This window comes from Chrysemys picta, chromosome 24, assembly GCF_011386835.1.
Source record: "Chrysemys picta bellii isolate R12L10 chromosome 24, ASM1138683v2, whole genome shotgun sequence".
Classification (NCBI taxonomy): domain Eukaryota; kingdom Metazoa; phylum Chordata; order Testudines; family Emydidae; genus Chrysemys; species Chrysemys picta.
In genome coordinates, this window is record NC_088814.1 from 3,542,084 (window position 1) to 3,563,307 (window position 21,224).

Here is a 21,224-nt window from a genome sequence, read left to right on the forward strand (position 1 = left end):
GTGACTGGAGAGCTAGCAGGCGCTTGGCCCTTCTGCAGGGCAAGAAGGAGGAAGGGGGGCCTGGCCCCTAGTTCTCACGCCTATGGGGCCAGATTTGCAGCGGAGCTCAGATGCCATTTAGGCAGCTAAAGAACGGCAGGTTTTCCAAAGGGCTTGCTGAGCTCTGTAGCAAGTCCAGCCATTGTGTGCCTCTGGGCCTCAGTTCCCCACCTGTAAAATGGGAGCAACGCGCCTTCCCGGCTGGTCTAGTTAGATCGTAAATTCCTGGGGCTGGGATTCCGTTGGCACATGTGGGAGCAGCACCTGCCACTTCAGCCCCAATCAGCTACGCCCCCTAGATGCTAGCGTAAATACACAGAAGAAACCCCCAGGGGATTATTACACATCAGTGGCTGCAAGGAAAACACAGGGCCCTGAACTCAAGTCTCAACAGGTAAAAGCGCCTGGAGTGGGGTTTTTAAACACAGCCGCCTGCAAATCCCCAGACTTCTCTATTGCCTCCTGAAGCCCCCTTTGGGCAGACTCTGCCCATCGTAGGCAGGTTCCCTTTATCCATTTCAAAGGTTTCCCATACACCCAACCACTGCTGAGTGGTTGTAAATCAGGCAGCGGCTGTCTAAAGCCTTGCAGAAACCCCGAGGGAGAGATTACAAAAAAGAAATTTACAAGCAACTCCCACCCCCAAAAAAATCCTTTTGCTAGCATTTGCCAGGGTCAAGCTGCGTTTAAAGCAGAGATTCGAGAAACAGTTGATGGTGCGTAGGTCTTGTGCCAGGCAGAGAGGAAGGGTCCGATGGGAATCGGTGCAATGGAGCATCCGGGCGAAGTGCCGGGTTTATTTTTATCTTGACGTGGTTGGGGCGGATGCAGAGCAGGTTCGAAGTTGCAGGAGGATTGTGAGGAGCGTCGCACAGCCGTGCGCGGTGCCCGTGTTTGTGACAAACCCTGCTGAACTCTAGAAATCTGACAGAGAGGCAGAGACGCCCACCAGGTTGGCCACTGAGGCTCCGTATCCAAGCCAAGTTTAAACCCCCTCAGCTGTGGGGACTGTTCAGGATTTCCCCCCCCGCCCCCAACTTCTGGAAGCGTAGTGAGGCTGGCGTTAATACCCTCCGGTCACGGACTCACTCCCCACACGGTCTGGACGCCGGACGTGTTTAGGAAGTGTCACTTTCCACAGGAAATGCCATGGACTAAAGTAACATCCATTTATCTCGGGAGGGCTTTCAACAGCTTCCTATGGGCTTCCTGTATGACTTCTCCCCACCACAAGGCAGAACAATGGGGTTTAGCCACAACCCTGTAAATGAGCAATTTGTTTGGTCCCAGCCCCCGTTCTCAGCCCCCTCACTGCCTCAGATAAAAGCTCCTCTGGGGGAGGCCCCGGTGGGAGGCCAAATGGATTGATGGCTTCTGCGTGTCAGGACCTCTCACCCCCACCATTGTGATCAGCTAACAAAAGGCTCCTGTCAATTAATTAGACAGAAGCTGTCAACATGGAACTCCAGCAGGGAGAGTTTTATCTGGATGCCCTCAAAGCGCCTTCCGCACAAAGCCTTCCAACCAGTAAGGAATGCTGGGTGACTCTTCTCCCTCCCTGGGCAGGGGAGTCCCGTCCGCCCCACTTCACAGAGGGAGAAATTCGGCACTCGCCCCAAGTCACCCAGTCAGCTGGAGAACAGAAACTCAGGAGCCCTGGTTCCCACTCCTGTGTTTTAGCAAGGAGATCACACGCCCTTCTCAGAGCCAGAAAGCCGGCCTCCGAGTCCTCAGCTCCAACCACTAACACCCCGCCCTTCCCAGGAGTCCTGTCTCATTCCCCCCCCCGTCCCCTTCACCCCAGACCACACTGGTCCGAACAACCTCCCAGGCGAGTCAGACTGAAGTGTTCGGTTCAAAGAACCCTAGTTCCCGTTCCCCAGCCACGCTGCTTGTCCGCTGGCCTTGCTCTTTTGCTCCTGGCCCTGCGGGGGCTGTCCAGGCAGATGAGTCAGTTTCACTTTCCCAGGCTGGGGCGGGGTGGGGGGTTTGTTTCTGGGGGGATGTTTCCATGTTGCTGCTTGAATCACTGGTGGGCATGAGCCCTTTGCTCCACTGAGGGTAACTGAGGACAGAGCATCTGATGGGCCTCCATGGCTCCTCCCAGGGGCACAGGGAACCACTTGGTTTAGAGCCGTCCCCTCCGACCCCAGAGTATCCATCCCCGGCTCCTGTCATGCGCCTTGTTTATATGCCATGGGGTCCCCCCCCCCCAGGATGGTAAGCGGAGGTTAGGATGGGTTGCGCCACACTATTGCTACCCCTCAATCGCAGCTAAGGGACAGGTGCACATACCCCTGGATTGGCATCAGCTCGGCACCTCTGCGCCACGTTTCCTAAAATCCCGGCTGCCCCAAATGGAACAGTCCTGATTCACACAGCCAGCACGGGGTGGGCACCCCGAACCGCTGCGGCCTGGATGCCAGCCAGGTTTCCAAGGGCCCCGGGCATTACGTAACCCAGTTACGCTGGCTTCAAAGCTCTCGGCTTTACTGTCTCCTCTGGAACGGGGCTGGGGTGGAGCTGGCTGGGGCTGGGCTAGGAAATCAGCCCTGTGAGAGAAGAAACACACAATAACACCAACCCACGCAGCATCTCCACCTCCTTCTGGCTTGGTCTCCAGAGCAGCAGGTGTGACCAAGCGTGTGCACGCGTTCAAACTAAAAGGCCTTAGCAAACCGCCTTCCAATTCCGAGTAAGTTCCTATCCTGTGCTCCCTAGAAGAGCCCCCTAGAAGGCAGGGGGGAGAAAGGAAAGAGACAGGGTGACAAACAAGCAAGCTATTCCGAACAGGCCCGACTATCCAGTCCTCGCGGGTGTTGCGCTGAGCGGAATGTCTGAAGGGACTGGAGAGTGTTACTCCTATGGCACTATACCTCCAAGGTTAGCGGGTTTGGAGCTAGGTCTTTTGGGGTGAAACAGGCTCCAGAAGAGCCCAGGGTAGGAACCCTGCACCTCGACTTTGTTCCCTGTTCAGATCTACACTCCAAACCGGGATAAAAGCACAGCGCTGCTGTGGGGCAGTTGCTCCAGGCGGCTGGAGGTCGTTGGAAAACCAACACGTGATTCTGGCTCTACTGGGCTTGCATGACCGGTGGGACTCAGATGGGTGGACAGCAGAGTCCGGTGAGTGGCAGGAGCCTTTGTACAGGATTTCCTGGCTCTACTCACGACTCTGCGATCGGTGCACCGTGCGATCCCAGTCAAACGAGGAGTCTGGACTCACAAGTGTTTGTGCAAACCTCTTGTTTGCCCCGGAACACACTTATCAGCCCCGTGAGTTTCCCTTACTGCAGGAGGTTCAGTCAGAGTCAGAACAAGACCATCAAAACCAGCTTGGGGTTCAACAGTGAGACTGGTACATGTATTGGGGTAACGCCTCAGCCGAGATGAGGGCCCCATCGTGCGAGGTGCTGCACAGACAGAGCAAGAGAAAGTCCCTTCCCCAGAGAGCTCACAGTCTAAAGATAGAACTAAACAGCGCCCCCACACCCTGCCAATACAAGGTACCCCGCTTTTGGGGCGGGGTTTCAGATCCTAACTAAATAACTAGCCCCTCTCTCTATTACCAAAACTCAAACATGGGAAAAACTGGGATCTGGATACAGACTCCAATTCCAAGCCTCTGGCGCAAGGGTCCTGGCCTATTGTTCACACTTGTTCAGGGAGCTGCAGTTCTATGTAACACAATCCCCGTTGGTGGTTTGTCGGCTGCGGGGATCAGATAAGGGACCGCCGGATCTTAGCTTGAGCGTCTGCCTGCCCAGACACCACTAGAGGGAGACAGAGCATCACACCGCGTGGGCATGGGTTACACCTACAAGCATAAGATGCGTTGGCATGGGCAGAACGAACGCCAGTCAAGGGTGCTGCATCTACAAACCTGACCACACGCCAGTGGGAAGAGAACTCTCACGCTGGCTTTGGTTGCCTCACCCAACATCCCCCTATAGCATTGCCCCTATTGGATCCCCAATGCGCACCCAGCAAATGAAATACCACTTATACAACACATCTTAGGGCAGGTGATCCAAGACCTCATTTTTCTGATTGGCCAGCAGAAAGGAAGAGCATCGTGCGCTGCATGTACTGTATTCCCCTCCCACGGTCCCTCCCTGCAGACAGACACCCAGGGAAAGCAATGCCATGATCAGCCATCCGGCAGGGAGAAAAGGCGGCTGGCTCCCACCAGCTGGGATCGCTGCCACTGGCGCTCTGGCATTTGATCAGATAAGCCTCCTTGGCGGGAAATTGACTCTGCAAGCCTCCTGATAAACAATCATTACAGCCATGCTGATGGTTGGTTGGAGTTGGATAATCAAGAGTGGGGCTCGTATGTGGATTGAAACCACCGGGCGCACTGACTCAAACTGAACCCCCAACTTCCCACGGAAGTTGAAACGCTTTGGGAGGCCGTTGTGTTCGCTCTCCACCTGCTTCCAGGCTGTCTCCAAGCTCGTGCCATTGAAATACTGGGAGGCAGGAGAGTGTCGCCTGATAGGAACCAAAACTGGTGCAGAATCTGTCCTACCTAGTCTCCACCTGGATTTTGCAGACACAAGCCTGGAGTGTTTGGAGAAGTATCCAAACTTTGAAGCATTTATCAGAACTTCTGAAGGGCTTCCAAACCTGGTCCGTGAGGGAGGAGGTTGGCAGTAGAATGGTTCCTATGGCCCCTCTCTTTCCAACACAAGTGCAGATACCTGGGTGAATGCAGACAGGCAGCGGCCGACGTAACTTTAACCCCCTTGCTGCCAGAGTTCTGCTAAATAGCCAGTGCTCCATTACAACGGCTGCACTTTGATGGGGTGCAAGGGGAAGCTATGGAGGAGCAGGTTTTCCCCCAGGCAGGCATGCTGCAGCACTGGAGGGGAAGCTGTGCATGGAGGGCCATTGGCGGATGGGGCATTGCAGCACACAGCGCTGGAGGGGCAGTCGTGCCCGGGATATGGCTGTGCCCGGTGCAGTATCAGAGGTACATTATTTTTGCACAAATCCCTCTTAACTCCCGCCCCACACACACACACACACGCCAGGCACTGAAGCAGTTAAACCCAAGTTCTGTCCAACTGCAGCTCATGAAATCAGAGACATGGGTTTTGTAACCCAAGCCCAGCCAGCAGACGCTGGTTTAAAAAACCCAGGCAGTTCCGGAAGATGCCACCGGACCGGAGGGGCACGCGAGGGCTCCATTTCTAATCACATCCAGAGAGGGACACCCACAGTCCCTCAGAGCATAGAAACACTCACTCCCGTGGCTCACTCTGATGTCACAGGTGGCTCTCAAATCCCTGTGTCAGTGGCTGGCGCTAAGTGTGCAGTGAGGGGGCTGGGGGAGCTAGAGGGATGTGGGATTTTCTCCTAGAGTCCAAGTGGGGTGAAAAAAAAGACCCAATTGTGAAGAGAGCTGCTGGTCAGAGCCCACCCCAGACAAACAAAACTAGTAACAGTTGCTTCTCCGAGGAATGGCAATGGCAGAGATGGGCCCAAACCATAAGGATCAGACCCCAAAGGGTTGTGAGTTCTGGTTCGGGTCACTGAGCATACACATCAGCTTTTAATACACACCCACCCGGTTGCCCGACATCCCCAGCTGAGGTTGCGCTGATCACTGGAGGAGGGGAGCTGGAAGACGAAGGGCGTTGGGACAATCTCTATCACCACTGTATGAAATGAGGGGAAACTTGATGCTGTGGTTAGGATTCTAGTCTGGGCCTCAGGAGATCAGGCCTCGATTCCCTATGTCACCATGGGCAAGTCACTTACCCTCTCCTTGCCTCCATTTCCCCATCTATAAAATGGGAATAATAGCACGGCCTTGCCTCACGGGGGTGTGAGGACAAATACATTAAAAGACTGTGAGGAGCTCCAGTAACAGAGGCCATAGGTCAATTAATCCCAAGTGGTGGGTTTTGTGTGAGGTGGATGTTTGCCCGATAGGAACTCAGCAGAGACCCAACAAACTCATTGCACTGGGGTCAGCAAACAGCCCTTAGGCCATTAATGTGCTCGCCCCAGCATCTCTGTCTCTGCACCCGCTGTGCTGAGCAACGTCGGTAGCAGCAAGTCAGTCTGGTTCTTGGGGTTGATGGGGGGAAGATATGAAGGCCAATAGGCTGTCTAGCGTTCACACACCACTGCAATTACTAGTTACCCCCTTGTTAGCATTTATCCTAAGACAAAACATTCCCCTCACCAGACAGGGCTGCAGCCTAGGAAGGGGTCAGCTCTGGGCCCAGGTTTAAGGCGTGCTGCGCATGGAGGCCAATATTTTAAGCTATTCAGTCGATCATTTAGGGAGAGAAACAGGGGTGTGTCTTTATCCCTCCCTGAAACCCCACCTGTGGCTTTCCCTGCTGGGACGCTCTGGGAACAGGGGAGACCCTTGTACCCCAGTTTCTGCCCAAGCAACTCATGCCTGAGGGAGTGATATGAGTGATATGAGATGTGTTGTTACAACCTCCCCCTAGACAGCTATGAATCTTTAGCTTTAGCTGTAGCAATTCCTGTTTTTAGGGTGGGCGGTTTCCAGTTCAGTCCCCATTGTGTCAGCCAGGAGGGTGTCTGTTGCATCTGGGCCGCCCGTGAGGGAACGGTCAACCTGGAGATAAGTCTCTAGGCTGGGGCTCTTCATTCCTTCTGCTGAGCTGTGGTCGTAGGATACCAGAGGCCTTGGTGCCCCTTTGGTTTGGGCAGATTCACAGAGTTTAAAACCAGAAGGGCCCATCCTGACCCCCTGCAGAAAACTGGCCCTGGCAATTCCTGCCTCCAGCCCATACCTTGGGGTTGAGCTAGAGCAGGGCGATTTCTAGACAATGCTAATCCCTGGATTGGGACAGAAACACAGGACCTGGTGGCTCAGGGACACAAGTGCTCCCACCTGAGGCCCCAGTCGCTACCACAGACTCCTCGCAGAGCAGTACGACCAAGGCTCTGCCTCACCCTGTCTCCCGATTGACGGCGGCGGCAGGTCACCCCCGGGCTGTTGCAGTTTTTGACGGAACAGCTTTTTCAGGTTGGGCGTGTTTAAAAAGGCAAAGGACTGACGCAATGTTGTGGAGCCAAGCTTCCCCGCCCCGACACACCTCCGCCTCGCCTGCCCTGACGCAGCCTTCCCCCAGCCCTGCCTCCTGCAACTGCTGCAGCTGTCACCATACGCTGCGAGCTGCCTGCTGTCGGCTCGCCCAGGGTGGCGCAGGCCGCCAGGGAAGGCCTGGGGGCTTGACAGGCCATCGCCCTGACTCTGCTTGCCCAGGGCAGTGCGTGCCACCTGGAGGGCAAGCCAAGATTCTTCACCATGTCCATTTTGGGCCCCAACATTTATAAGTGATCAAAACCAAACTGGGGTAAAATAGCTGCAACAGGATAAGCAATATTGAGCATTTTACTTCTGAAAGATGAGCCAGGGCCTGCATACAACAAACACACAGACAATCAGGCACCAGAAACTCAGAGCCAAGTCCCGTTTGAAGTCCTGGAATGTGGGATGTTTTCCTAGACACATCTGGTCCACGGGGCAGCACAATGCACTAGTGGAGGCCACCAGTTCAATCCCAGTGTGTTGGCCAAGATGGGCACCATCCCTAGAGCAAGAGGCAACTGCCCTGCATTGCTGGGCTGCAGACAGACAGACAAGTCCCTTCGGGGACTTGGGGGAACTCTGCCCAAGGAACTGGAGAAAGGATCAGATCTTAGAGAGGGGAGGGGCTGAGTAACAAGAGGATGGTGATCTCAAGGGAGGAAGCAGCATGGAGATCTTCCTCCTTGTCCAGACTAGGGTTTGATGGGTCAATATCTATGAGAGGAGCATTCCTGAAGGGATGGGGTCTGAGAGACCCAATTCCCATAGAGATGCTGGTGTAACCCACAGGTGCATGTGTGTTACTGGTCCCCCTCTGAGCCTGACCCCCCGCCATACTTCCAGCTCAAATCCAGGATATGGTCCCACTTCTATGACAGCCGCCATCTTGGCCAACACCCCGCCGATTGACCTGGGGAACCTCCAGAGCTAAGTTTGAGCAAGACAGATCCTCTGTGGATCAGGCACGGGGAGGGGCTGTACTACGCACTGACCAATGGGCTACACGAAAGCACTGGAGGAACAGGGTCTTCCCTTAGGCTCAGCTGGGTGGGTGGCCCATCAGGATAGTACAGAGGAAAAACTCCTTTGGCGGCATGCGTCTCCCCTTGGGGAAGCAGCTGAGTTGCTGGATATCCTTGGGAGGGTTGACCTGGAGTCTCCAGGAATTAAAGATTAAGTCGTGATGAAATCTCCAGGAATACATCCAACCAAAACTGACAACCCTCGCCATTGGCCCCCACAATGGCGGGGGGGTGGCACTACCGCGTCATTCCTCCTCGGCTTCTCCCATCCGCCCCCCCAAAGAGGCAGGCGTGCTAAGGACATCTCATTCCCAGCATTCAGTCCGCAGCGGGGTCTCTACAGGGGACAATGGCCCGCGAGGGCCTATAATAAAGTCAACTCCCGGCAGCCAGGCATTCTCTGGATGTCGGTAGCCAGTCTCCTAGCAACCGGCGGTGGTAGGCCTCAGGCCTATGTGGCCCAGCTGAATGGGAGGCCTGACTCTGGAGCTCTTATCTGGCGCTTGGGCAGAGGGCAGATTCAAATTAACAGCCAGCAAACAGCCTGGGCCATTCCCAGCCACGAGAGACGGGGCTACTGTGCCTCCGAAGCAAGATGGCTGGGAATCAATAACCCCTGGACCACACTGCCCCTGTGCTACCTCTGTTATCCAGAGGGTCTTCACTCAGGATCTGTCCCCCTTGGTCTCCTGGGGGGTGGTTTGCAGCTAGCCCAGCATCCCTCCCCCCGACATCTATTGTTGCACCAGTGGGTCTGTAAACAGTACCCCGCCCCTAACCCCACCCAGTCTGGACTGTGTAGGCAAGTGGTGACTTTGCATAGGTAAAATGGACGCATGCCTGATTCCCCAGGAGAGCATCTAGGCTGGCAAATCCAGGGGATCGGATGGGAAGAGCAGGGAGTGAAAACTAAGGGACAGAGACTAGTTCGCCCAAGCCTGGTCCTTTCCCTTCAATCAGCTTGGTTGGTATCCCCTGCCCTCCCCCCAGTCTTTCCACTAGCTGGAGTATCGAGCCCCAGGACTGATCACTGGGGAATTTTATATTCATGTCCCTTTGCCTTTCATGTGTACAGATCAAAGCCCCGTGCACATGAACAAACTTTGTCCACACTCCCAGACGCCAGGCTGATTATCCCCATTTTAACGAATTTAAGCTTAAATTAAGGTATGCGCAGCAGGGGGTCGTCAAGTCCTGAATAAGGAAGTTATACCATTTGGCAGGTAGGGAAACTGAGGCACAGAATGATGACGTGACTGACCCAAAGTCACACAAGAGGTCATGGGGAGAGCCAGAAATAGAACCCAGGAGTTCTGATGCCCCACTCTAATCAGTAGGAAACACTTCCCTCTCCCAGACCTGGGAACAGAACCCAGGAGTCCGGACTCACTCCCCAGCCCCCCTTGCTCTCACCTCCCATTCAGTAGCCTTGTAGATTTGTTTAATTCTGCTGTTCTCAAGGATGCAGAATTATGGGAAAAAATAGGAGGGAGAGCAAACATTTCTCTGTCAGCTACTGAGGTGGGGGTGGGCAGGAAGGAAAGGGGCAGCAGCTGTTGAGCCTTTGAGGTTCACTCTGTGCCCCCCAAGTCCCTCACAGTAAAAGCAAACTGCCTTGTCATGCACCCCGGAGAGCAGTGCTGGCATTTGGCCCGGTGACCCTACAGCAGAAGCTCACTGGCTGCTCGCCACAGATCACGGGAGCCGGGATTCCATTTGTCAGATTCCTGAAAAGCTCGGGCAGCGTCGGCTACGTGACTGAGCAGCAGGGATAAGGGATTTGTCCTGGGCTGGGCTGGGAAGCCTGCAGGCTTGGGGACTTTAAATCCAGGTTGGAAACACCTGATCCGTTTTGCCTCCTCTCTCTTTGTCACAGACACACTGTTACTTCAGGGAGAGGTTCCTAACTCTCCTTGTTCCTACCCCACCTCCGCAGTAGTAAATTACCAACCCTCCCCAGCCTTCGGCCTGTGGGCTGGGACAGCAAACAGATGGCTCCCCATGCGGCCTGACTGACAGCTCGCCTGGGGCCAAGCAGCTGCCCAGCAACGGCATGCCTCGTGCGTAAAGCCAGCCGCCTCCCGCCTGCTCTGGGTCACAGGACCTGTCTGCGCAGCCTTCTCCTGAGCGGTCCCTTGTCCCGGGAAATGGGCAGCAAAGGTTTGTGCTAAATGTCAAAAGGCGAGGAGTTCGGGCCTGGCACAAAGGGGCTGAGCCGGGGGCTGAGTTTGGAGCCGTCTCCTTGATCCCCTTGGGGGGCTCCAACCTGCTGTCCAGCTCCCGGGCTCCTAAACTGGATGTCATTGTCTGCAGCTTTCTCTCATGCTAAACCTGGTCTCAGCTTCCTCGGTGTCCTCTGCCCCTTCCTCCTGCCAACCTCTGCGGCGTCACTGCCATCCCCTCCGGCCTGCCAGAGTGCAGCTGCTAATGTCACCTTGCCCTGCCAGCGCTCTGGGGCAGTACCTGACTCCGACGGGAGCAGCGACTGCACTCTGGTGAGCCGAAGGGTGTCTGACCCCTTCGGTTCAGTCCCTCTAGCCCTCCCCAGGGTGGCTGCCGCTCTGTGGAACCACTGCACCAAACACATATCCATCGATACAGGTATCTCCAGCCCCATTAGCTGGGCCCCCCCATTTCCTGTCCCCATCCATTCCTTACCCACCCCACTACTCAGAGTAGCCCCTGCCCCTCCCCACTGGCTGCATTTCCCAGGGCCCAGCAGGCATTTAACAGCTGCTGCTGGGACTCAGAGAGGCTCAGGAGAGGACCAAGTGTGGGGGATCCCTGCTGTGGCAGGAGTTTAAAGGTCACCGTCCGAACAAGCTGGGCCAGGGCAGATTTGTATTTCATGCGAGGCTAGCACAGAGAGGAATCCCCCAGAGGGAAAGAGAATCATTAATGCCAGGGCTGAGCTGATCCGTCCTTGTGAGCTTCCTGGCTCAGCCCTGCACCATCACAGGGGTTCCCCAGTTTCCCGACCCCGCCACTGAGCGCACGGAGGGCAGCATGATGTGGGACTCCCTTTTGGATTTCTCCCCTTCGAGCAGCACGGGTGCTATGCAGAGGGAGGTGGAGCTCTCGAAGGTATGTGTTGTTTCCTAGAGGATTCAACCAAACAGTCCTGGGGACCATCGTTTGACCAGAACAGATCCAAGCGCGTGCCCAGTGCATAAAGCAGGACAGAGTACGTAAAGGGGAATCATTCGAGGGGAAGGGTCCCATCTCCCAGAGACGGCAAGAAAGCAAAAACAAGCGATCACCTGCAGCCAAAGCTCAAGGTCTAAATCCACCTGATAATCAAGAGATTGGTGTAGGATTCCAGAGAACAATGAACTGCGGCAGCTGAGGTGGGGCTTTCGGTGGGGCAAAGGCCAGAAGGGCCCAGCACCTGCAGCCAGGGCCAGATTTTCACAAGGGTTCAGTGGGAGCTGCTGGCCTTGTACCAACCACCACCTGGCCCCAGGAGCACGAGTACATTTTACCGGGGAGGTTTCCCAAAGCTGAATTTGGATGCCCAGTAACAATTAAATGGAATCGGGCTTCCAAAATCCATGAGCTTTGGCTTCCAAGTCTCACCCTCCCATCTCCAATCCTCTCCTTTCCCTCCCCGCAGGGTCTGTTGACCCTCCTGGCATGAGGCAAGGCCAGTCGGTTTACTCTGCCTTTTGGAAGAGGGTCAGTGCCATGCTGGAAAGGGAGCTGAGGTTTGTGGGGGGACTGCTGGTGGGGCAGTGGCTGGCTTTAGTTTCATGGCCTCTCTTTTCAAAGCTGTTGCATGTGCTCCTAAGAATAAGACAGGGCAGCTTTTATCTCCGTCCGGATCCATATAAAATCAATAGCCTAGCCACACGATTTGTACATTGTAATGTGCCTTTGACTCTATTTATCTGACGGTAGGAACCCCATCTGAACACCTCACAATCTTTGCATTTATCCTCACACAGCCACATGAGGCAAGGTACTTATCCCCACTGTGCAGATGGGGAAACTAAGGCATGGAGAGGTTAACTGACTTGCCGAGGGTCATGCAGGGTGCAGTGACAGAGCAGGGACTTAAACCCGAGTCTCCTAAATCCCGGATTAGTGGCCTACCCGCTGGGCCCATCCTGCCTCTACAGCCATTTGTTAACCAGGGGCGGGTTGTTCAAAGGAGCCTATGGGAGGGAGGCATTTCCTAAGGGAAATTCAGTGGGCACTGAGTGCCTGACTCTCTTAGGATAGTCTCAGCTTCTGGACTGAAGAAACCGAACAGCACAGAGAAACATCACACTCGGCACCTGGGGATCCCTTTAGTGGTAGCCTCCGCCAAGGACTAAGCAGGTGGAGAGACCAGACTCCCCTTGGGGGTCAGGCACAAGACAGGTTGCGGGGATGCTGTGTAGGGAGGGAAGGCGTGGAAAGGGCGCCCTGCTGGTTTCTGGGCTGTCCTCGTTCTGGGGATAGGGTAAGAAGCGTTGGCCTCCAGGGCTGGCCAGCCAGCGGTTAAACTAGAAAAGGAAGATGCCGAGCCCTGTCCTACTTGCTCTGTCCTCTCTGAGGGGAGGGGGGGATGTAGCCTGCTGTTTCAGGAGGTGGAATCAATGCTCTGACTATGCTCCCACATACCAGGGGACGGAGAAGTACAACGCGCACTCCAGGGAGAGTGCATCCCACCTACACAGCCTGAGATGCAACGTCCTTGACCAGGTCCCAAGCTGAGATCCAGGCATCCATTACAGGAAGATTGTCCCTTTCCCCGCCCTCCTTCTCTGCTACCTCCCGCTTCACCAGGCTGGCCTGAGGGCAGTGGTGGAGGTGGGGGGATGGGGCGGTCTCCTGTCTCCCCAGCTGTGCTTTGCGCCCCTGGCAGTGAATCTGAAGGGAGCCGGGTGCCAAAGGAGGAGGGTTGGGTGCAGGTTGTTAAAGTTGCATAGGAATGTGAGACCGCCCAGGCGCCCAGCAAGGTTAGTCAATTATCAATCATTAAAGGCTCCTCATTCAGTCAGCACTGGACATTTCACTGGGAGGCTAAGGGCCTCTTGTTTATCCTGCTGTTAAATGCCTCGTGTGCACAGAACCTGTTTAAAAACCTGGGAGACAGAAAGCCTCTGTTTAACCACAGAGCAGGGCAGCAGTGGGGAGAGCTCCCCACACAAACATGCATCAAACTCTGCTAACAACTCTCAAACCTGACCTGGAGGGAACAATTCTTCAGCAGAGCAGGGAGTCTAGCTTTCAATCCCTGCTAACACGTCTCCACTGCAAACTGGACTGAGGTGTCACAAACTCATCACACATTTGCCACTGAAAAAGCCATCAGATTGTAACTGCTACTGGCCTGGATTCAAACAGGCCACTTAGCAATGAAAGCCTCTATATTCTATTGACCCGCTGTGGAGATCGTGGGAGATTCCTGTATTGTTTCTATTAATAATTATGCGTGCCTCAGTTTACCTGCTTAATATTATCTTCCCTGATCGCATGGCATTAAATCAGAGGAAGGGAAACAGACAGGAAACTAAACAATGATGGAGAGAAGGTACCTCCAGAGAGAATACCAAGGGTCTTCCAGGGAGCAATGGTGGGGACAGAGGAAATGGGGGCGTTATTAATTGGGAAATGCCCATCTGCCTGTCTCCAGCTCGGCTAGCAGATTTAGTTTTCCCAGGCCCAAGCCTAGGATCAAAGGGACGCTAAACCATTAAAATCCCCCCGCCTAGAGAGGAAGGGTGGTGAGTGGGCAGCAGGAGCAGGAGGTGAATCTCTAACAGAGATGCACAGAGAGGATGCTGAGTGAGCTGTCTGGCTCTCCCAGGCCAGGTGGAGGGGTGTCTGGGCTGAGTGCAACTTGCCCAAACCTTCAAGGAAAGAACGAAGTGGAGGTAAGGTTCATGCGTGTTGGCCTTTGTTGTTTTAACCCAATTCTCTCCCTACTGTGTTCCTGTTGAGTAATAAATACTGTAATACTTTGTTTTGAAAAGGCTGAACTGTGTGGCTGCAAACATTAGCTGGTTACACAGCTCCTGAGAGAGAAGCCTCCTGCTCCAGGAGCCCTGGGGAGAAACAGGGGTGCTATCACCCCGGGACCCAGTGGCACAGGCGCAGGACTTCGCCTCGAGTGAAATGGGCCTATCACTAGAGGTCTGCAGAGGGGTACAAAGCAGAGCACATTCTGTGATCCCTGGCATCAGCCCTTCGGTCAGGGATTGTGTCTTACTCTAGGGCTATGCCTCGCCAAGCACAATGGGGTCCTGATCTAAGGTGGGGCCTGGCGGTGCTATTATTTATTATCTACATTAAAATAACAGCCACCATTTAAAAAAAAAAAATCTAAGCAGCGTCTGGAGAGAGTGAATTGAAGAGATGACTCTACGGGTAAAGATTCCTAATGGAGGGATCCATTAGGCTGTGGGACCGGATCTTAAGGAAGAGTCTGGATGCTCCATCTCTACAGATGCTTAAACCTGGAGGACTGCATAAGCAGGGAGAACAGACCCACAGAACAATCCTGAACCTGCGGGGAGGATGCGATTTAACAGGGCTATGCCCACTGCTAACCTGGACGATTCCATAGCCTGACCAGTACGGTGGAGATAGTTAATTTAGTTAGATTTTTAGATGCACCGATTCCAGGACCACGCGCAAAACATCCGCAAACAACACACACACAGACTCACCCCAGGGAAAAGCTGCACATAAACCTTGCAAATCACCCGTTGTGTAAACAGACGGGCCTGACCTTGTGCCCTAAATGTTATCAGACTCAGGTTCTCTTAGTGTCCAAAGGTAATTCTACCGTAACCAACAGTGACTCTGTAACCCAGTGGACCAAGTCCTGACAGGCGCGAGTCCTGCAAACACTCGAGCATGTGTGTAACTTGACCTACATGAATCATCCCATTGACGTTAATGGGAAGGCACATGTGTGTCGAGTTATGCACGGGCTTCTGTGTTTGCGGGATTGGGGCATGCACACCTGTAAAGCCCTGCAGCCCAAAACTAGGATATAGAAGTGAACAATCCCCAGTGACTCTTTTTAATGTCGGGGTGTCATCACTATTTATTTTGGAACATTGTTACTCAGGCCCTGCCAGGATGTCCCCATTCCCAGGAACAGGTTCTCTTTCCTGGGAAATTAGGGAGAACAATTAACTTCAACATTTTTTCAGATATTCTGATACCGACAAACACAAAGCACCTTATTGGCATGTGAACTGGAAAAGGCGCTTCAGAATTCAGTGCCCACTTGCTGCTTGGATCTCACCAGCTTAGCAGGGTTGGGCCTAGATGGAATGTATATGGGACAGACAGATACACACAAGCCCACAGGAAAACCCAAGCAGTGCTCCCAAGTCAGTAGGTGATGATCTTTCTGAACCAATGTCCCACCATGGCAGTAAGGGGGACACTGGTGCTGTTTTTTGGCTGAAATATCAACTAAAGTAATTAAAGATCCTGTGGGATTTTCTCCCCTTGGGAGTAGGGGGGGGTTAATCTGGCTGTCTTTGCCAATTCCAATCTGAGTAAATACATTCTGCCACTGTATATCCCCCTTCACTCCTGCAGATTCAATAGAAGGAGTTTCCCCCTTCACTTTCTCCCTCAAACTGTTGGATAGTATTGCTCTGTGCCGTTAGGCAGCTGATGTGTTCCACCCCAGAACTGGCTGCATCTCATCTTGTGAGTGAAGTTACTCCTGTATATGTAAAGTCTCTGAAGCACTTCAGGATGAGAGGTCCTTTATAAGATACAGTTCTCTGAGGGCCACATTACCCAGGAGCTCTTATCACTAAATATAGTGTATTACAGGGACCCTAGGGCCTAGATATGGGTTTAACATAGACCTGCCCAATTTGCAGGTCCAATTCATACTCAGCTAAGACATCAGAAAACAAACACTACTAGTTAGTAAATATTTGGGTTTGTGCATAAGGTGCTATGGATTATTTACCTAAATCTGACATACTGGATAACTCCCTTGGGAATCAGCACCTAGAATTTCCTGTCTGTCCTCTTGCCCAACAGTCAATGAACTACAAAATGTAACTGCATCAATAAAGCTGCAACCCCCCAGGATTCAAATACAATAAACAGCTCGACACTGTAAACAGCAGACAAGATGGATGAGGTGGTAACATTTTCAATAAACAACTTGCCTTCTGCATAAATCAAAAAGGCTAAAATCTTTTTGGCCTCACTTATTTCCTCATTGTACATTTTGAAACACGCCAAACAAGCATTCACTTCAACCAGCCCCATCACAAAAATTGGTTCGAATCCTAGCCTCTGAAATTCCTAACATAAATTCCTTTCCAGACTATTTAATTTGTGAGTGAGCTATAAAATAATTGCCCAGGTAAACTATTACTGGACTCAAATTCATCCTTAAAGGTGATTTCGCACACAGAGCAAAACGCAAATAAAGAGAAAAATTCAGCCCGTAGAGTTCATCCAACATCTCAGAGTGAGTAAAGTCTGATCCAGCCATCTACTACTGTACACAACAATCAGATGGGTAACTCTGTTCCCTTACAACGCAGTGCTTAGATATACAACTCACTCCAGATCTCTGCAGGCAACTTCAGGGTCTGCCTGGGATTGCTTTTGTACTATTAAGCAAACTCCATGGATCCTATGTTTGAAACCCACTCTTTCCTTGTAGCAGCAACAACGAGAACAGGGAATGAAAGAAACCATTTTAAAAAACAGCCAAGTCTCCCCCTCCCTACGCTCCTGATGCAACCGCAGTTCTCTGCCTCTCTAGTCACGTCTGGATGGTGTAATGGTCCCTGGGAAAGGTCCCTTTCCCTGCGTGTGTAAAACAACACAAAACGACAACATCTAGAAACACGCTCCCCACTGAAGTGGCAGCCCTGCTCTGAAAGCTCCAGCTAAATCCTTGCTAAACCAGGACTCATGGGACCCAGTCAATGTCATGCTCGCGAAAGTAATTAACAAACTCCCCTCCCCACTCCCCCTCACACCTCATTCTGCTGGGTGGAATGATTAATTTCTGCGTTCTCGGTAGATCTTTGAGTAACGACACTAAGATTGTTAAACTAGGTCAGCTCTCTTTCTTTATGCAAGTTACACAAAACTTCAGACAAAGTTTTTTGTTTTGGGTTTGCACCCCCTCCCCCCTTTCTTTTCCGGGGCTGTGTGTGCTTGTTTGGAGTTTTCTTCGCCCACATCCTAAGATCTCTCTCCCTGATCTGAAGTTTCTCTTTCCTAACGTCCCACACAAGCTTGCTTTTCTCTCTCTCTTTTTCAAATCTGACCCACCTTCTGTGCTCCAACAGCCTGGCAAGGAAGAGGCTAAAAACAGCCCCATGCAGAAGCACCAGCTGCTGGGAAGGATCATCTTTTTCATTGCAGACAGCAACCCATGGCTTCTTGCAGAGAGAGGTCTTCCCAGAAAGTTTGGGTGGGTTTCCCTTCCTTTGCACTCCCAGATCCACAACTTTATTCGTGCACAGCACTTCCTCCTCTGGGAGGCGGGGACGTGCCGCGCGCCCCCGAGCTGGATTCCAACTCCCTTGGGAGTGGCTAGGCAGTCTCACTCCTTGTAGCATGCCAAGACCATTGTGTGCCTCCTGAGTCCTGGGAAAGCACTTCTCGCTGTCCTGTTGCTGCAGGGTCATTCGGATTTCACTTTTCCTCTTGGCCTCTTTTTGTTTGGTCTCCGCCTGGGCTGCTCTGGGACAGATCCGAGTAAATAGAGATGTCAAGAAAAAGGACGAGAGCAAAAAAATAAAAGGGTTGATTGAGGTGTACACATTGGAAAATCTCTCCTAGGAGAAGGCAGGCTTGCAAACTGCTCTAAGAACCACTCCATAGCAGGGAAACTCCCTCCAGATCAAGGGAATTGGGAGGTGGGCATTAGCCGCTACCCAGGGGTTCTGGGATTTAGGGACAAATCTCCAAAAGGGTGCAACTCTCCAGGCGCCTAAACAAGCAGGTGGGTTTTCAAGAGGGCTTTCAGCAGGAGTGGTTGGGTTCTGTGCAGTTTGAATAGCCGACCGCATCTTTCTGTGCCAAAGTAGAGGCTCACCTGCCTTGAAAAGCTGCCCTGATTGTGGGGGTAGAACCCTCCTGGAAATTCTGGCCTCCTGCTCGTCTTTATAAGGGTGCTGAGCTCAGAGCGCGCAGCCACAGTGATCTGTGCCTGAGTCTGTAGACAGCCTGAAACGATAGCGTGAACTGCCCTCAACCGTGTCCTTTAACTCTGAAAACTAATGATCATTAATGATAACTTCATGTGAACATTGTTAACCATTTTGCTGCTGATCTAGGTATGTGAGAAAGGAGAGAGACAGTGAGACTATGCAGAGCTGGAAGTAAAGTGACTGGAGTTTGGGTTATGAGAGAAAGAACATAACAATGGCCATGCTGGGTCAGACCAATGGTCCATCTAACACAGTATCCTGTCTCTGACAGTGGCCAGTTTCAGATGCTTCAGAGGGAATGAACAGAACAGGGCAATTTTGAGTGAGCTATCCCTGTTGTCCAGTCCCAGCTTCTATCAGTCAGAGGTTTAGGGGCACCTGGAGCATGGGGTTATGTCCCTGACCATCTTGGCTAATAGCCATTAATGGACTTGTCCTCCATGAACTTAGCTATGAGCAGAATTTGGTTTGAGGGTGGAACTTGGGAGAGCATCACTGCAGGAGATGTTGTCAATTCAAATCTTCTCTGGGAGGGAATCCTTGCCTCATACAGAAGGCGGAAGATTCCCTCAAAATGCCACACCATCCATCAGGGAACCACAGCACAGTTTGGTTCGGACCCACTGCACAGAGGGTGCCCAACCCCATCTCTCAGTGGATCAGGAGAGGAGACCGTGATGCATCATGGGAAATGTAGGCCACATGGGAGATGTAGTCCAGCCATGAAGTCTAGCCCGCAGAGCAAAAGGGGAGCATGAGGCACGCAAATCACAACTCCCATGAGGCACCATGGTGGCATTTCCAAATAAAAAAGTGTTTTTGTTTTTTTACCAAATAGATTAAATTTACCATGAAAAAGTTAAATGGAAAAAAAATGGTTTTCATTACAATTTTCCACAAACACCCTCTTTCTCAGATAATCCCTAGCTGAGGCCCCCAAATTCATTCACACAAGCCACGAAACAGCCATCGGATGGCGATAATTTCCATTCACTGTTCACCTGGAGCTAGATCTGAACCTATCCCAAGAGGAAGGGACTAACTAGTCACTATCATAAGTAAAGAGAAGTTGGTCTAGTGATCTGCGTCTGGGAAAGAGGATACCTAGGTTTAGTTCCTAGATCTGCCACTAACCCAGCTGTGTAACCTCAGGCAGGTTACTTCTCTCACTTTCCCCTGCTCTAAAATAGCTTAATAACACTTAAATAAGGGAGGTTGCAAGACTTATTGCTCTGGAAGCTTGAGGCCCCTGGATTAAAGGCCCTGGAGAAGGAGAAAGTATCTTGTTAAGAAGAAACTAGTTTTCTTTGTCGTTTTCTGGATTCTAAACAGAGGTCAATATCTTGAGTACAAGAGAGTATTTCTAGTCAATATCTTAAACCAACAGTGCAGGGTGGGGAGTCTGCTTGTTAATATCCTAAGTGGAGATGCCAGAGTGGGGCAGTTGGATTGTGTCCAGGAGTATATGTATCTCTGGATAGCATGTGCGATCTGAATCTGAGCAGGTATTGGCACTTCTGGCAGGATCCCACTGCTAGGAAGTTAGTGCTTGATTCATGTTCCCAGCCTCAGAAGACTAATAGGCAGAACTTCCTATATTTGGCAGTCCTCCATTCATTTCCTTGCGTGGCTGGAAGTCCTCATCAGGGCTATAATGGGCTGCCACAGTTCTGTCTCAGAGGAGAGGGTGGTTTGGGGGAGGAGTTAGCCTGAGAGATTAGACCCTGGGGAAGAAAATCTTGGAAGCAGGAAGGGCTCTTAGAGAATGAACTCCATTCACGCTTCTGCTGAGCCTTCCACACAGCCAAAAAAAAAAAAAAATCCATCTGTTGTTGTTATTGTTTTTCTCCCTTTCCTGCAGCCGTTTGAAAATGGGAGGGAAAAAGAAGGCAGGAAAACGAGTTTATTGCTCGTGTTCCCTGTAATCTGCACCTGATAATAGCCAGGCACCACTTTACAATCCGTGCAATTGTGTTGTAGTTGGGATGTGTGTGAAAGTGGGCAGGGACAGACAGAGACAGGTCCAAGGGTTGAGAGAGTGCAGGCAAGAGAGAAAAAAGAAGAGGGTCCCAGGGGGCCTTGTCACATTACAAGGATGGTTACAACATATTTGCATCTTGAAGTGTAGATAGGGCCAAGCCGGCTGAAAGCTGTACCCTGATTCAGGGACAGAATTTGCAAACAGTGTGATCTCATCTACTCTGCAAGATAGAACTAAGTTAGGCGAGCACTGCCCTGGAACTATTGGGCAGTGAGAGAGTGGCCTTGTTTTGAAGGGGTCTTGGGGGATAGGGTGGAGGAACTGGAGTTCCTTTTGGCCTGGATATTTCCAAATCAAACCCTCTGCCAATTTGGCATTAAAGCATTACCTTGTGTGAGCCTTGTTTACACTCAGATTTGCACGTGTTTAATTGAGGTCTTGTCTGTATGAGAAAGTTGCTGCTGTTTTAACCGAAGGTGTGATTTTAAACTGATTTAACTAAACTGGTGCAAAAGGCCACGTGGGTGCGCTGGCTTTGATTTAAACCAGGTTTTGGTTTGGCTGATGTTGATTAGGAATCAGTTTAAGATACATGAAAATAAACTACTCTTTAAACCAAAATGTGTCCACACCGGGTTTGCACTTGTCTAAGTAAATCAGTTTAAAAACCTATTTAAGTTAAATCAGTGTAATGTGTGTGTGTAGACAAGGCTTTGGTTTGGGGCAATTTGTTTCCTCATCCTACCTTCATTCCCTACTTTTGTCCCCTGCTCTAGCATTAGACAATAGCATTTTCACTCTCTGATGTGCTGGGCCTGTCCACCTTGGAGGGGGAAATGGGCAGGACCAGGACTCTGCACCTGTATTGAACACAGACCCGCCTGTGTGTTTGTGATCATGTTGCCATCTAGCAGTTGCAGCCAAGAGGCTACAAGCCCTGTTACTGTAAACAGAAT

At 51.9% G+C, this 21,224-nt stretch overlaps 1 protein-coding gene across 1 annotated transcript in view; it reads right to left on the minus strand.

Annotated features, from left to right (window-relative positions):
- Positions 1-17,631, minus strand: part of ERBB2 (erb-b2 receptor tyrosine kinase 2) — a 37,590-nt gene extending 19,959 nt beyond the window's left edge. The window contains exon 1 of the mRNA XM_008162725.4: positions 17,404-17,631. Coding sequence (XP_008160947.1) covers positions 17,404-17,491 — 88 coding nt within the window. The 5' untranslated portion in view covers positions 17,492-17,631. The remainder of the gene's footprint in view (positions 1-17,403) is intronic.
- Between the last annotated feature and the right edge of the window lie 3,593 nt (positions 17,632-21,224).